At 39.6% G+C, this 12,647-nt stretch overlaps 1 protein-coding gene across 2 annotated transcripts in view; it reads right to left on the bottom strand.

The window, feature by feature from the left end:
- Positions 1-12,647, bottom strand: part of SLC44A1 (solute carrier family 44 member 1) — a 214,712-nt gene that overhangs the window by 14,739 nt on the left and 187,326 nt on the right. The window contains exon 16 of one of the 2 annotated variants that reach the window (XM_089913488.1): positions 7,586-7,669. The exons of the other annotated variant lie outside the window; for it this stretch is intronic. Coding sequence (XP_089769614.1) covers positions 7,601-7,669 — 69 coding nt within the window. The 3' untranslated portion in view covers positions 7,586-7,600. Of the gene's footprint in view, positions 1-7,585; positions 7,670-12,647 lie in introns of those variants that run through there. 2 annotated transcript variants of the gene reach the window in all.

Below are 12,647 nucleotides of genomic sequence, written 5' to 3'. Positions count from 1 at the left end.
TCTTGATCTAGTACTATTATTTCCAGAAGTCTATTCTAAGGAAATAATCAGCAGTGTGACAAATATATCTCTAAAATAAAAGGGTTATAAGTAATCTAAAAATTTAGGGACTTCCCTGGTGGCACAGTGGTTAAGAATCTGGCTGCCAATGCAGGGGACATGGGTTTGATCCCTGGTCCAGGAAGATTCCACATGCCGCGGAGCAACTAAGCCCATGCGCTACAACTACTGAGCCTGTGCTCCAGAGCCTGCAAGCCACAACTACTGAGCCTGAGAGGCACAACTACTGAAGCCCGCATGCTTAGAGCCACTGGGGGCAGACACCAAAAAGAACGGGAACTGCAGCCCGTGAAAAGGAGATCCCAAACATAATAAGGTAAGCAAAATGAGAAGACAGAGAAACACACGGCAGATGAATGAGCAAGGTAAGCACCCACCAACCAAACAAATGAAGAGGAAATAGGCAGTCTACCTGAAAAAGAATTCAGAGTAATGACAAAAAAGATGATCCAAAATCTTGGAAATAGAATGGAGAAAATACAAGAAACGTTTCACAAGGACCTAGAAGACCTAAAGAGCAAACAAACAATGGTGAACAACACAATAAATGAAATTAAAAATTCTCTACAAGGAATCAATAGCAGAATAACTGAGGCAGAAGAACGGATAAGTGACCTGGAAGATAAAATATTGGAAATAACTACTGTAGAGCAGAATAAAGAAAAAAGAATGGAAAGAATTGAGGACAGTCTCAGAGACCTCTGGGAAAACATTAAACACACCAACATTCAAATTATAGGGGTCCCAGAAGAAGAAGATAAAAGGAAAGGGAATGAGAAAATATTTGAAGAGATTATAGTTGAAAACTTCCTTAATATGGGAAAGGAAAGAGTCAATCAAGTCCAGGAAGCACAGAGAGTCCCATACAGGACAAATCCAAGGAGAAAACATTTCAACACACACATTAATCAAACTATGAAAAATTAAATACAAAGAAAAAATATTACAAGCAGCAAGGGAAAATAATATATAACATACAAGGGAATCCCCATAAGGTTAACAGCTGATCTTTCAGCAGAAACTCTGCAAGCCAGAAGGGAGTGGCAGGACATATTTAAAGTGATGAAAGGGAAGAACCTACACCGAAGATTACTCTACCCAGCAAGTATCTCATTCAGATTCGATGGAGAAATTAAAACCTTTACAGACAAGCAAAAGCTAAGAGAATTCAGCACCACCAAAACAGCTTTACAACTTCTCTAGGCAGGAACTTCTCTAGGCAGGAAACACAGGAGAAGGAAAATACCTACAATAACAAACCCAAAACAATTTAGAAATTGGTAATAGGAACATACATATAGATAACTACCGTAAATGTAAATGGATTAAATACTCCAACCAAAAGACATTGACAGGCTGAATGGATACAAAAACAAGACCTGTATATATGCCGTCTACAAGAGACCCGCTTCAGACCTAGGGACACATACAGACTGAAAATGAGGGGATGGAAAAAGATATTCCATGCAAATGGAAACAAAAAGAAAGCTGGAGTAGCAATTCTCATATCAGATAAAATAGACATCAAAATAAAGACTACTACAAGAGACAAAGAGGACACTACATAATGATCACAGGATCAATCCAAGAAGAAGATATAACAATTGTAAATATTTATGCACCCAACATAGGAGCACCTCAATATATAAGGCAAATGCTAACAGCCATAAAAGGGGAAATCAACAGTAACACAATCATAGTAGGGGACATTAACACCCCACTTTCACCAATGGACAAATCATCCAAAATGAAAATGAATAAGGAAACACAAGTTTTAAATGATACATTAAACGAGATGGGCTTAATTGATATTTATAGAACATTCCATCCATAAAACAACAGAATACACTTCCTTCTCAAGTGCTCATGGAACATTCTCCAGGGTAGATCATATCTTGGGTCACAAATCAAGACTTGGTAAATTTAAGAAAATTGAAATTTTATCAAGTATCTTTTCTGACCACAATGCTATAAGACTAGATATCAATTACAGGAAAAAATCTGTAAAAAATACAAACACAGGGAGGCTAAACAATACACTACTTAATAACTGAAGAACTTAAAAACTGAAGAACTTTATAACTGAAGATACCTGAAGAAATCAAAGAGGAAATCAAAAAATACCTAGAAACAAATGACAATGAAAACATGACGACCCAAAACCTATGGGATGCAGCAAAAGTAGTTCTAAGAGGGAAGTTTATAGCAATACAATCCTACATCGAGAAACAAGAAACATCTCAAATAAACAACCTAAACTTACATCTAAAGCAATTAGAGAAAGAAGAACAGAAAAGCCCCAAAGTTAAGAGAAGAAATCATAAATATCAGATCAGAAATAAATGAAAAAGAAATGAAGGAAACAATAGCAAAGACCAATAAAACCAAAAGCTGGTTCTTTGAGAAGATAAACAAAATTGACAAACCATTAGCCAGACTCATCAAGAAAAAAAGGGAGAAGACTCATATCAATAGAATTTGAAATGAAAAAGGAGAAGTAACAACTGACACTGCAGAAATAAAAGGGATCATGAGAGATTACTACAAGCAACTATATGCCAATAAAATGGACAACCTGGAAGAAATGGACAAATTCTTAGAAATGCAAAACCTGCCGAGACTGAACCAGGTAGAAATAGAAAATATAAACAGACCAATCACAAGCACTGAAATTGAGACTGTGAGTAAAAATCTTCCAACAAAAAAAAGGCCAGGACCAGACGGCTTCACAGGCAAATTCTATCAAACATTTAGAGAAGAACTAACACCTATCCTTCTCAAATTCTTCCAAAATATAGCAGAAGGAGGAACACTCCCCAACTCATTCTACGAGGCCACAATCGCCCTGACAAAGATGTCACAAAGAAAGAAAACTACAGGCCAATATCACTGATGAGCATAGATGCAAAAATCCTCAACAAAATACTAGCAAACAGAATCCAACAGCACATTAAAAGGATTATACACCGTGATCAAGTGGGGTTTATCCCAGGAATGCAAGGACTCTTCAATATATGCAAATCAATCAATGTGATAAACCATATTAACAAATTGAAGGAGAAAAGCCATATGATCATCTCAATAGATGCAGAAAAAGCTTTCTACACAATTCAACACCCATTTATGATAAAAACCCTCCAGAAAGTAGGCATAGAGGGAACTTACCTCAACATAATAAAGGCCATATATGACAAACCCACAGCCAACATCCTTCTCAATGGTGAAAAACTGAAAGCATTTCCACTAAGATCAGGAACAGAACAAGGTTGTCCATTCACCACTATTATTCAACATAATTTTGGAAGTTTTAGCCACAGCAATCAGAGAAGAAAGGAAACCAAATCGGAAAAGAAGTAAAGCTGTCACTGTTTGCAGATGACATGATACTATACATAGAGAATCCTAAAGATGCTACCAGAAAACTACTAGATTTAATCAATGAATTTGGTAAAGTACCAGTATACAAAATTAATGCACAGAAATCTCTTGCATTCCTATACACTAGTGATGAAAAATCTGAAAGAGAAATTAAGGAAACACTCCCATTTACATTGCAACAAAGAGAATAAAATATTTAGGAATAAACCTACCTAAGGAGACAAAAGACCTATGTGCAGAAAATTATAAGACACTGATGAAAGAAATTAAATATGATACAAACAGATGGAGATTTATACCATGTTCTTGGATTGGAAGAATCAACATTATGAAAATGCCTATACTACCCAAAGCAATCCAGAGATTCAGTGCAATCTCTATCAAACTACCAATGGCATTTTTCACAGAACTAGAACAAAAAATCTCACAATTTGTATGGAAACACAAAAGACCCCGAATAGCCAAAGCAATCTTGAGAATGAAAAATGGAGCTGGAGGAATCAGGCTCCCTGACTTCAGAGTATACTACAAAGCTACAGTAATCAAGACAGTATGGCACTGGCAGAAAAACAGAAATATAGATCAGTGGAACAAGATAGAAAGCCCAGAGATAAACCCACAGACATATGGTCACCTTATTTTTCATAAAGGAGGCAAGAATTTACAATGGAGAAAAGACAGCCTCTTCAATAAGTGGTGCTGGGAAAACTGGACAGCTACATGTAAAACAATGAAACTAGAACACTCCCTAACACCATACACAAAAATAAACTCAAAATGGATAAAAGACCCAAATATAAGGCCAGATACTATCAAACTCTTAGAGGAAAACATAGGCAGAACACGCTATGACATAAATCACAGCAAGATCCTTTTTTGATCCACCTCCTAGAGAAATGGAAATAAAAACAAAAATAAACAAATGGAACCTAATGAAACTTAAAAGCTTTTGCACAGCAAAGGAAACCATAAACAAGACAAAAAGACAACCCTTAGAATGGGAGAAAATATTTGCAAATGAAGCAAGTGACAAAGGATTAATCTGCAAAATATACAAGCAGCTCATGCAGCTCAATATCAAAAAAACAAACAACCCAATCCAAAAAGGGGCAGAAGACCTAAATAGACATTTCTCCAAAGAAGATATGCATATTGCCAACAAACACATTAAAGAATGCTCAACATCACTAATCAGTAGAGAAACGCAAATCAAAACTACAATGAGGTATCACCTCACACCAGTCAGAATGGCCATCATCAAAATATCTATAAACAATAAATATTGCAGAGGATGTGGAGAAAAGGGAACCCTCTTGCACTGTTGGTGGGAATGTAAATTGATAGAGCCACTATGGAGAACAGTATGGAGGTTCCTTAAAAAAATAAAAATAGAACTACCATACGACCCAGCCATCCCACGACTGGGCATATACCCTGAGAAAACCATAATTCAAAAAGAGTCATGTACCACAATGTTCATTGCAGCTCTATTTACAATAGCCAGGACATGGAAGCAACCTAAGTGTCCATTGACAGATGAATGGATAAAGAAGATGTGGCATATACATACAATGGAATATTAGCCATAAAAAGAAACAAAATTGAGTTATTTGTAGTGAGGTGGATGGACCTAGAGTCAGTCATACAGAGTGAAGTAGGTCACAAAGAGAAAAACAAATACCGTATGCTAACACATATATATGGAATCAAGAAAAAAAAAAGTTTCTGAAGAACCTAGGGGCGGGACAGGAATAAAGACGCAGATGTAGAGAATGGACTTGAGGACACGGGAAGGCGAAGGGTAAGCTGGGATTAAGTGAGAGAGTGGCATGTACATATATACACTACCAAATATAAAATAGACAGCTAGTGGGAAGCAGCCGCATAGCACAGGGAGATCAGCTCGGTGCTTTGTGACCACCTAGAGGGGTGGGATAGGGAGGATGGGTGGGAGACGCAAGAGGGAGGAGATATGGGGATATATGTATATGTATAACTGATTCACTTTGTTATAAAGCAGAAACTAACACACCATTGTAAAGCAGTTATACTCCAATAAAGATGTTAAAAAAAAAAAGAGTTAACGGGGAAATGTATATAAAGACCCAACACGATGAGTCACTCATAAAAAGGCTTTCAGGAAATAGCATTTGATATTATTTGATTGTTATTTTTTAAAATGGAAAAGATTTAGGAAGCAAGGTAGTAGTGAAGGCAGAGGAATTCTTTCCCGGCCAAGGGAGTTATTTAATTTCTAATTTAAAAATAAAAAACATAAAAGATATTAAAATCCTGGAACCTTAAAGGAATGTAAATGTCAATGTAAATCAAGATCAAACATGAGGAAAAATAATGTTAGGAAGAATGCAATGCACGACGCAACCCCAGCAAATTCTCTAAAGCTGCTTAATAACTATGACATTGCCACCTTGTGGAATTAGTGATGCATTACACATCCGAGGAAATTTGAGTCTTTTTTTTTTTTTTCACATAGTTGGTATAGAAAGACTAAATTACACAACTATTCTTACAAAAGAAAATAACATGTAACAAGGTGAGATCATACATAAATTGTTCAATCACATACTTCCTTTAAAAATAAAAAAGTTAACTGTAGAAAGTGATGTTATAGAACATTTGGCGAACAAACAAAAAATCAGAATTCTGTCACTTGAAAGCAATGACATCATTTAAAAATTATTTAATCCCATTTTCTACTCATTTCTAAGTTAATATTATATAATTAGGATTTTCCATGCTGTGATATTCATCACAATGATTTTTAATGGCTGCTTAGCATTTTGTTGAACGGACGTGCCATACCCTGCTTCAACATTCCCTTAATGCTGGACATCTAGACTGCTTCTAGGTAAAACGTCAGTTTACTGCGATAGTTTCTTTACAGGTAGATATGAGGTATTTATTTATTTATAAAAATTAAAATATGTTCTTATGAAGGTAATACACAATTAGTATTTTAAAATTTAAGCAAAATTAAGAAAATAAACTACAGTCACAATTTTCCAACCCAGATAACCACTGTTACACCTTGCAGAGCTTTTAAACACACACACACATGTAATATGTATGTAAACGTACGTTAGCATACATTAACATTTATAAAAACAAAAACGGGATTATATTACTATATGACCTTTTTTTCATTTAAAATTCTATCATGTGCCATTTTCTATGCCAGTAATACCCATAGAAAACATTATTTTTGTTGACTAAATAGTATTCCATTATATATTGATAGATTACTTAATTGCGTAGATGTACTCTGCAGTGCTAACTTCTGATATACACATTATGAACATGGTGCTTACAATTTGATGAGAGGGAAACAGGCATTAAACAAATAAACAAGAAAAAGAAATATAGAAGCCTGATTTGTGATGAAATGCCATGAAGGAAAATAATGGATACTAGGAGGCAAAAATAGGGGTACACAAGTTGGTTGCAGAAGGTCTGCCTGAGGGAAAAAAATTGGACTTGAAGGACGAAGAATCTGTCATGTGATAACTGAGAAAGAAAGTTCTAAGCAGAGAGAGCAGTGTATTTGAAGGCCCTGAGGTGGAAAAAAATTCTTAGGAAGCACTGAAAACTGAAAGGTGCTCACTGTGGCTCGCACTTAATGAGGCTGGGACAGATGCAGCTGGAGGGCTTCTCTGCCATGGCAGGGAGTAGGTACTGTACTTTCAGTCTGTGGCAGTAACATGGTCTGATTTCTATTTTAGAAAGCTCATTCTGCCCATTCCGTGTTGAAGAATGGATTCGGGGGTAACAGTGGAAGATGGGAGACTAGTTAGGGGAGTACAGCAAGAACCCCAACAGGAGATGCTGGGGGCTTGGAGTAGTGTAGAGGTAATAGTTGGATAGGAGATATAATGGCATGGGGAGTTGGAAGATGAAATTAATATCCCATCCAGTCCCAAGAGTCAGCAGTAAATATTGCATCCAGGGTAGCTGCTAACATTTTCAGGGCTGAGACAAGAGGACAAAAGAAGACCCTTCTCCCATTCTCTCCCCACTGCTTGCCCTAACACTTGCTTGTGGATACCTGAACCCACTAATCCAAGCTCCAACCACACCACCTGCCATAGCCAGGATCCACCCTTAGGAGGAACTACCTGGAGAAGAGAGCCATGCAGGCCTTGTTTCAGGAGGGAGTTCTGAGGTCCTTTGTGGTCTCAGGGGAAGGAAGTGGGCTTTGGGTTGACTTCTTGCCCTGTGGAAGGGGTCCAGAGGGAAGAGGGCAAGGGTGAGTACCCTGATGCTCAGGATCTTAAGGTGGTACTGATCCCATCCAGTCAAAATTAATTTTGAAAAACCTCTTAAATTATCCATATAGTACCGTATATATGTTTTATATGTAAAATCCTATATCACTATTTTCTAATTCTTCCTTTTCCGTGGCTCTCAAATTAATTTCATCTTCCATGATATTTGTAGAGTCATCAACTCCCACTTACCTGGCTACTTAAACAATGCCTTTCATAGCTCTTTCTTTTTCCTAGTCATCTCCCAGGGATGTGCAGAGGATACGTCTTTCTCTATCGGTGGTGAATAAACCCTTGAAAGCATTCAACCTTCCTTATATATTGGCTTTTAGGCTTGATGGCATCTATTACCTGCTTAAGTTACTATATCTACAAGACGATACCCTGTATATTTTAGAAAATGGCAGGACTCGGAATGACAAGTTGAAAGAGAAGGAGGGAAATTTTAAAATGATTCTAGGTTTCCAGCTTGAGCAACTGGTTTAACAGTGGTGCTACTTTCTGAGAGGAGAAAGACCGGGGAAGAACAGGTGTAGGTGTAACGTAATTCGTTGACCTGATTCTCTATATTTGGATATTTAGGTTCGTTGCAATATCTTATAACTAGGAACAGTACTCTGGTTTACGGCAAAATCTTTTCACACATCCTTAATTTCTAAACACTCAATTTTTGGGTTAAAGGATGTGCACATTCTTTAGATTTTTAATACACATTGCCAAATAAGTTCTAAAAGAACTGTTTCCTCACACTTAATATTAGGGTATATTTTGAATACTGAGGTTCTCAGTATGCTCCCTCTTTTTCTTTCCTTTTCTCCTTACCACTTTTCCTTTCCTTTTCTCCTTACCACTGTTCCTTTGTCCATTCAATAACTAAACTTTTATCAAGTACCTACTATATCCCACACAGGGCCTGAGATAAATCTAGCTTTGTTCCTTGTTGGGGGCTGCGAGGTGACTGGGAGAGGAAGAGCTATAGAAGACGCTAGAGTTTTGAATTGGATGACTTGGATATCCCACCCACAAACTTTTTTCTCTCTGGATAGCAGTCCAAATTAGTTGAAATTCCTTCTTCATTTAGGCTGGTGATGCCACTCTAAGAATTTGGAAGAAAAAATGTTTACCTTTGAGCAGACTGCGAATAAGACACTGAGACCAGGCTTTCCCCCAAAGAACTGTAACTTAGAGGGTATCATTTTCCAATGAGCTTTTAAAATATTATGCAAATTTTACACTTTAGCCAATGGCCACATCACTTCTCCAGGCTTTGAGGCAGGGTTGCCCTAGCCAGGGATCTGTCTCCTGGGAGCTGACAGAGAAGGATGGAGGAGACCAGAGGTCAGGGCGGGAGTTCCCAGCATGAGGCCTCTTTGTGCACACTAGGGCCAACCCCCAATGTCTTGATCTGAGAGTATATCCCATACTACTTGGTTTGAACACCTGAGTGGCTAGATTTAACTATGACCTTGAGTTAAAACAGGCACCGGTGGACTTCCTTATTGTTGTAATTCAGATAGGAGTGTCCAACCCAACAACAATATCTTTTCTCAACGGGCACTTAGTGAAAGACTTCATTCAGCATACATAACACCATATTTATTACCAGTCATTGGAGACTTAGGCCTCTTGAAAGGCTGGAAAATAATGACAGTGTACCTATGTGTCCAAGGAATTAAAAGGAGATTCCTGGAGTATTGTGAACCTAACACAAACCTTGATCATGAGTACCACTGTTCTCTTTTTAAACATGGGCTATTAGAAAATCCCTGTAATCCAGAGCTCTAACACTTACTTATTTAAGTAACTTGCTAGAGGCTCTTTGACCTCTAGTAAGCTACCTAAGTCTCTGAGTCACTGTGTTCACATCTTTAAAATGGAAACAACATTCTAGTCTCATGATTCTTGTAAGCATTTAAGGAGATAATGCACCTAAAGCCCATAGTAGCTTTCACTTAGTGAAAGTGTTTAGTGTTTAGTAAGTGGTGGCTGTTTCTGGAACAGTGTACACCCTCATACCACATCTGAGTCGTAAAATATTAATGCATTTTATTACTAAGACCATCTATTTGAAAGCCAGAGGAACCATTTCCAGGTATTGTTTTGTAATGAAAAATAGAGTAAAATGATTTTTAAAAGAATTAACAACTGCCTTTTAAAAATATATGATGTGGTTAAATCTTTGGAACTCTAATTATTTATTAGTTTATTCCACATTTGCTGAACACTTTTTATTTACCAAAATTATGCTACATATCTGTGTCTTTCTGAATGGGCTCTTGCAATTCTTTTCTCAGTAGGATACTGAAGCAATACAACAGCAGATCAATCTAGACCATCCTACTCAAATAAGCATTGCACTGACTGTAATCAACTCAACATTCTGACACTTTGCAGACTTCCTCACTTTGGAAGAAAAGAAAGAGATGTCTAAAAAAGGAATATGTGCTCTTCAGGGGAAGGAAAGAGTCTTTCTACTTCTCTCTCTCATACGCCACCGTACACACATGTCTCCAGGACAAATTAAAGAATGTTGTGATAACTTTAATTTTTGAATCCCAATAGGAGGCCAACATTTCTTAAACAATAAAAGTTACAGACAACCATGACTTTTATTTAACCAAGTACTTTAACTTCCTCCCTCTTCCTAGGAATCTAACAAGGAGTAAAATAGGGCATTTAGTCTTTCCCCTCTCATCGTGCCAAAATGTTGGAGGTACTGCAGGCAACAGGGCATATTCCACCAGGATCAGGGGATCCTGGATGGGAAGGGCTCTGGTGAAGGCGGCATTTGTCCTAAATAATGGCAGACAAAAGAGACCTCTGATAAAATGATAGACAGGCTGTCAAATAACACAGGCACCAGCTGTTCCAGAAGACAGAGCAGGGAGCGTGTGGAGGGTTCAGACCCTGCTCTCTAACCATCAGGGCAGCCAGCATGGGAACACGATGCCTTCTAAGAGGATTCTGAACCAGTTAGAAGATAGGAATTAACTTCTAGTAATAATTAGCAGTTGACTGTACCTGCAAGTTAGGAGATCCAGAGCAATCAGGAAGCTTCCTGCAGTACAGGATGTTCAAGTCTTCTAAATCCCAGATTGGGACAGATCACCTGTCCAAAGGCTTTTTCTCCTGACTTGTGCATTTGCTGATATTCCCTTTGTAAAACTACAATGCAGATACAATTTTCTTTCCTACTCTTTGAGCTTATTAAAAGCAAAATAAAAATTACTTTGGGAAGAGCTTCAAGATGGTGGAAGAGTAAGACGTGGAGATCACCTTCCTCCCCCCAATACATCAGAAATACATCTACATGTGGAACAACTCCTACAGAACACCTACTGAACGCTGGCAGAAGACCTCAGACCGCCCAAAAGGTAAGAAACTCCCCACGCACCTGAGTAGGGCAAAAGAAAAAAGAAAAAACAGACACAAAGAATAGGGAGGGGACCTGCATCAGTGGCAGGGAGCTGTGAAGGAGGAAAGGTTTCCACACACTAGGAAGCCCCTTCGTGGGCGGAGAGTGCGGGTGGCGGAGGGGGAAAGCTTCGGAGCTGCGAAGGAGAGCACAGCAATAGGCGTGCGGAGGGCAAAGCGGAGGGATTCCCGCACAGAGGATCGGGGCTGACCAGCACTCACCAGCCTGAGAGGCTTGTCTGCTCACCTGGCGGGACGGGCGGGGGCTGGGGGCTGAGGCTCGGGCTTCGGTCGGATCCCAGGGAGAGGACTGGGGCTAGCGGCGTGAACACAGCCTGAAGGGGGCTAGTGCGCCACACCTAGCCGGGAGGGGGTCCGGGCAAAGTCTGGAGCTGCCGAAGAGACAGGAGACTTTTTCTTCCCTCTTTGGTTCCTGGTGCATGAGGAAAGGGGATTCAAAGCGCCGCTTAAAGGAGCTCCAGAGATGGGCGCGAGCTGCGGATATCAGCGCGCACCCCAGAGACGGGCCAGAGACGCTAAGGCTGCTGCTGCCGCCACCAAGAAGCCTGTGTGCAAGCACAGGTCACTCTCCACACCTCCCTTCCGGGGAGCCTGTGCAGCCCGCCACTGCCAGGGTCCTGTGATCCAGGGACAACTTCCCCGGGAGAACGCACGGCGCACCTCAGGCTGGTGCAACGTCACACTGGCCTCTGCCGTCGCAGGCTCGCCCCACATTCTGTACCCCTCCCTCCCCGAAGCCTGAGTGAGCCAGAGCCCCTGAAGCAGCTGCTTCTTTAACCCTGTCCTGTCTGAGCGAAGAACAAACGCACTCAGGCGACCTATACGCAGAGGCGGGGCCAAATCCAAAGCTGAACCCCAGGAGCTGTGCAAACAAAGAAGAGAAAGGAAAATCTCTCCCAGCAGCCTCAGGAGCAGCGGATTAAAGCTCCACAATCAACTTGATGTACCCTGCATCTGTGGGATACCTGAATAGACAACGAATCATCCCAAATTGAGGAGGTGGACTTTGAGAGCAAAGATATATTATTTTTTCCCATTTTTCTCTTTTTGTGAGTGTGTATGTGTATGCTTCTATGTGTGATTTTGTCTGTATAGCTTTGCTTTTACCATTTGTCCTAGGGTTCTGTCCGTCCGTTTTTTTTGTTTGTTTGTTTTTACTTAAAAAATTTTTTTCTTAATAATTATTTTTTATTTTAATAATTTTATTTTATTTTACCCTCTTTCTTTCCATTTTTTTCTCCCTTTTATTCTGAGCCATGTGGATGAAAGGCTCTTGGTGCTCCAGCCAGGAGTCAGTGCTGTGCCTCTGAGGTGGGAGAGCCAATTTCAGGACATTGGTCCACAAGAGACCTCCCAGCTCCACGTAATATCAAGTGGCGAAAATCTCCCAGAGATCTCCATCTCAACGCCAAGACCCAGCTTCACTCAACGACCAGCAAGCTACAGTGCTGGACACCCTATGCCAAACAACTAGCAAGACAGGAACACAGC

The sequence above is a fragment of the Delphinapterus leucas genome, chromosome 6 (genome assembly GCF_059928025.1).
Source record: "Delphinapterus leucas isolate spDelLeu-1000000601 "Yukka" chromosome 6, BTC_Dleu_Yukka2, whole genome shotgun sequence".
Classification (NCBI taxonomy): Eukaryota; Metazoa; Chordata; class Mammalia; order Artiodactyla; family Monodontidae; genus Delphinapterus; species Delphinapterus leucas.
This window is presented reverse-complemented; position numbering and strand designations above follow the sequence as displayed.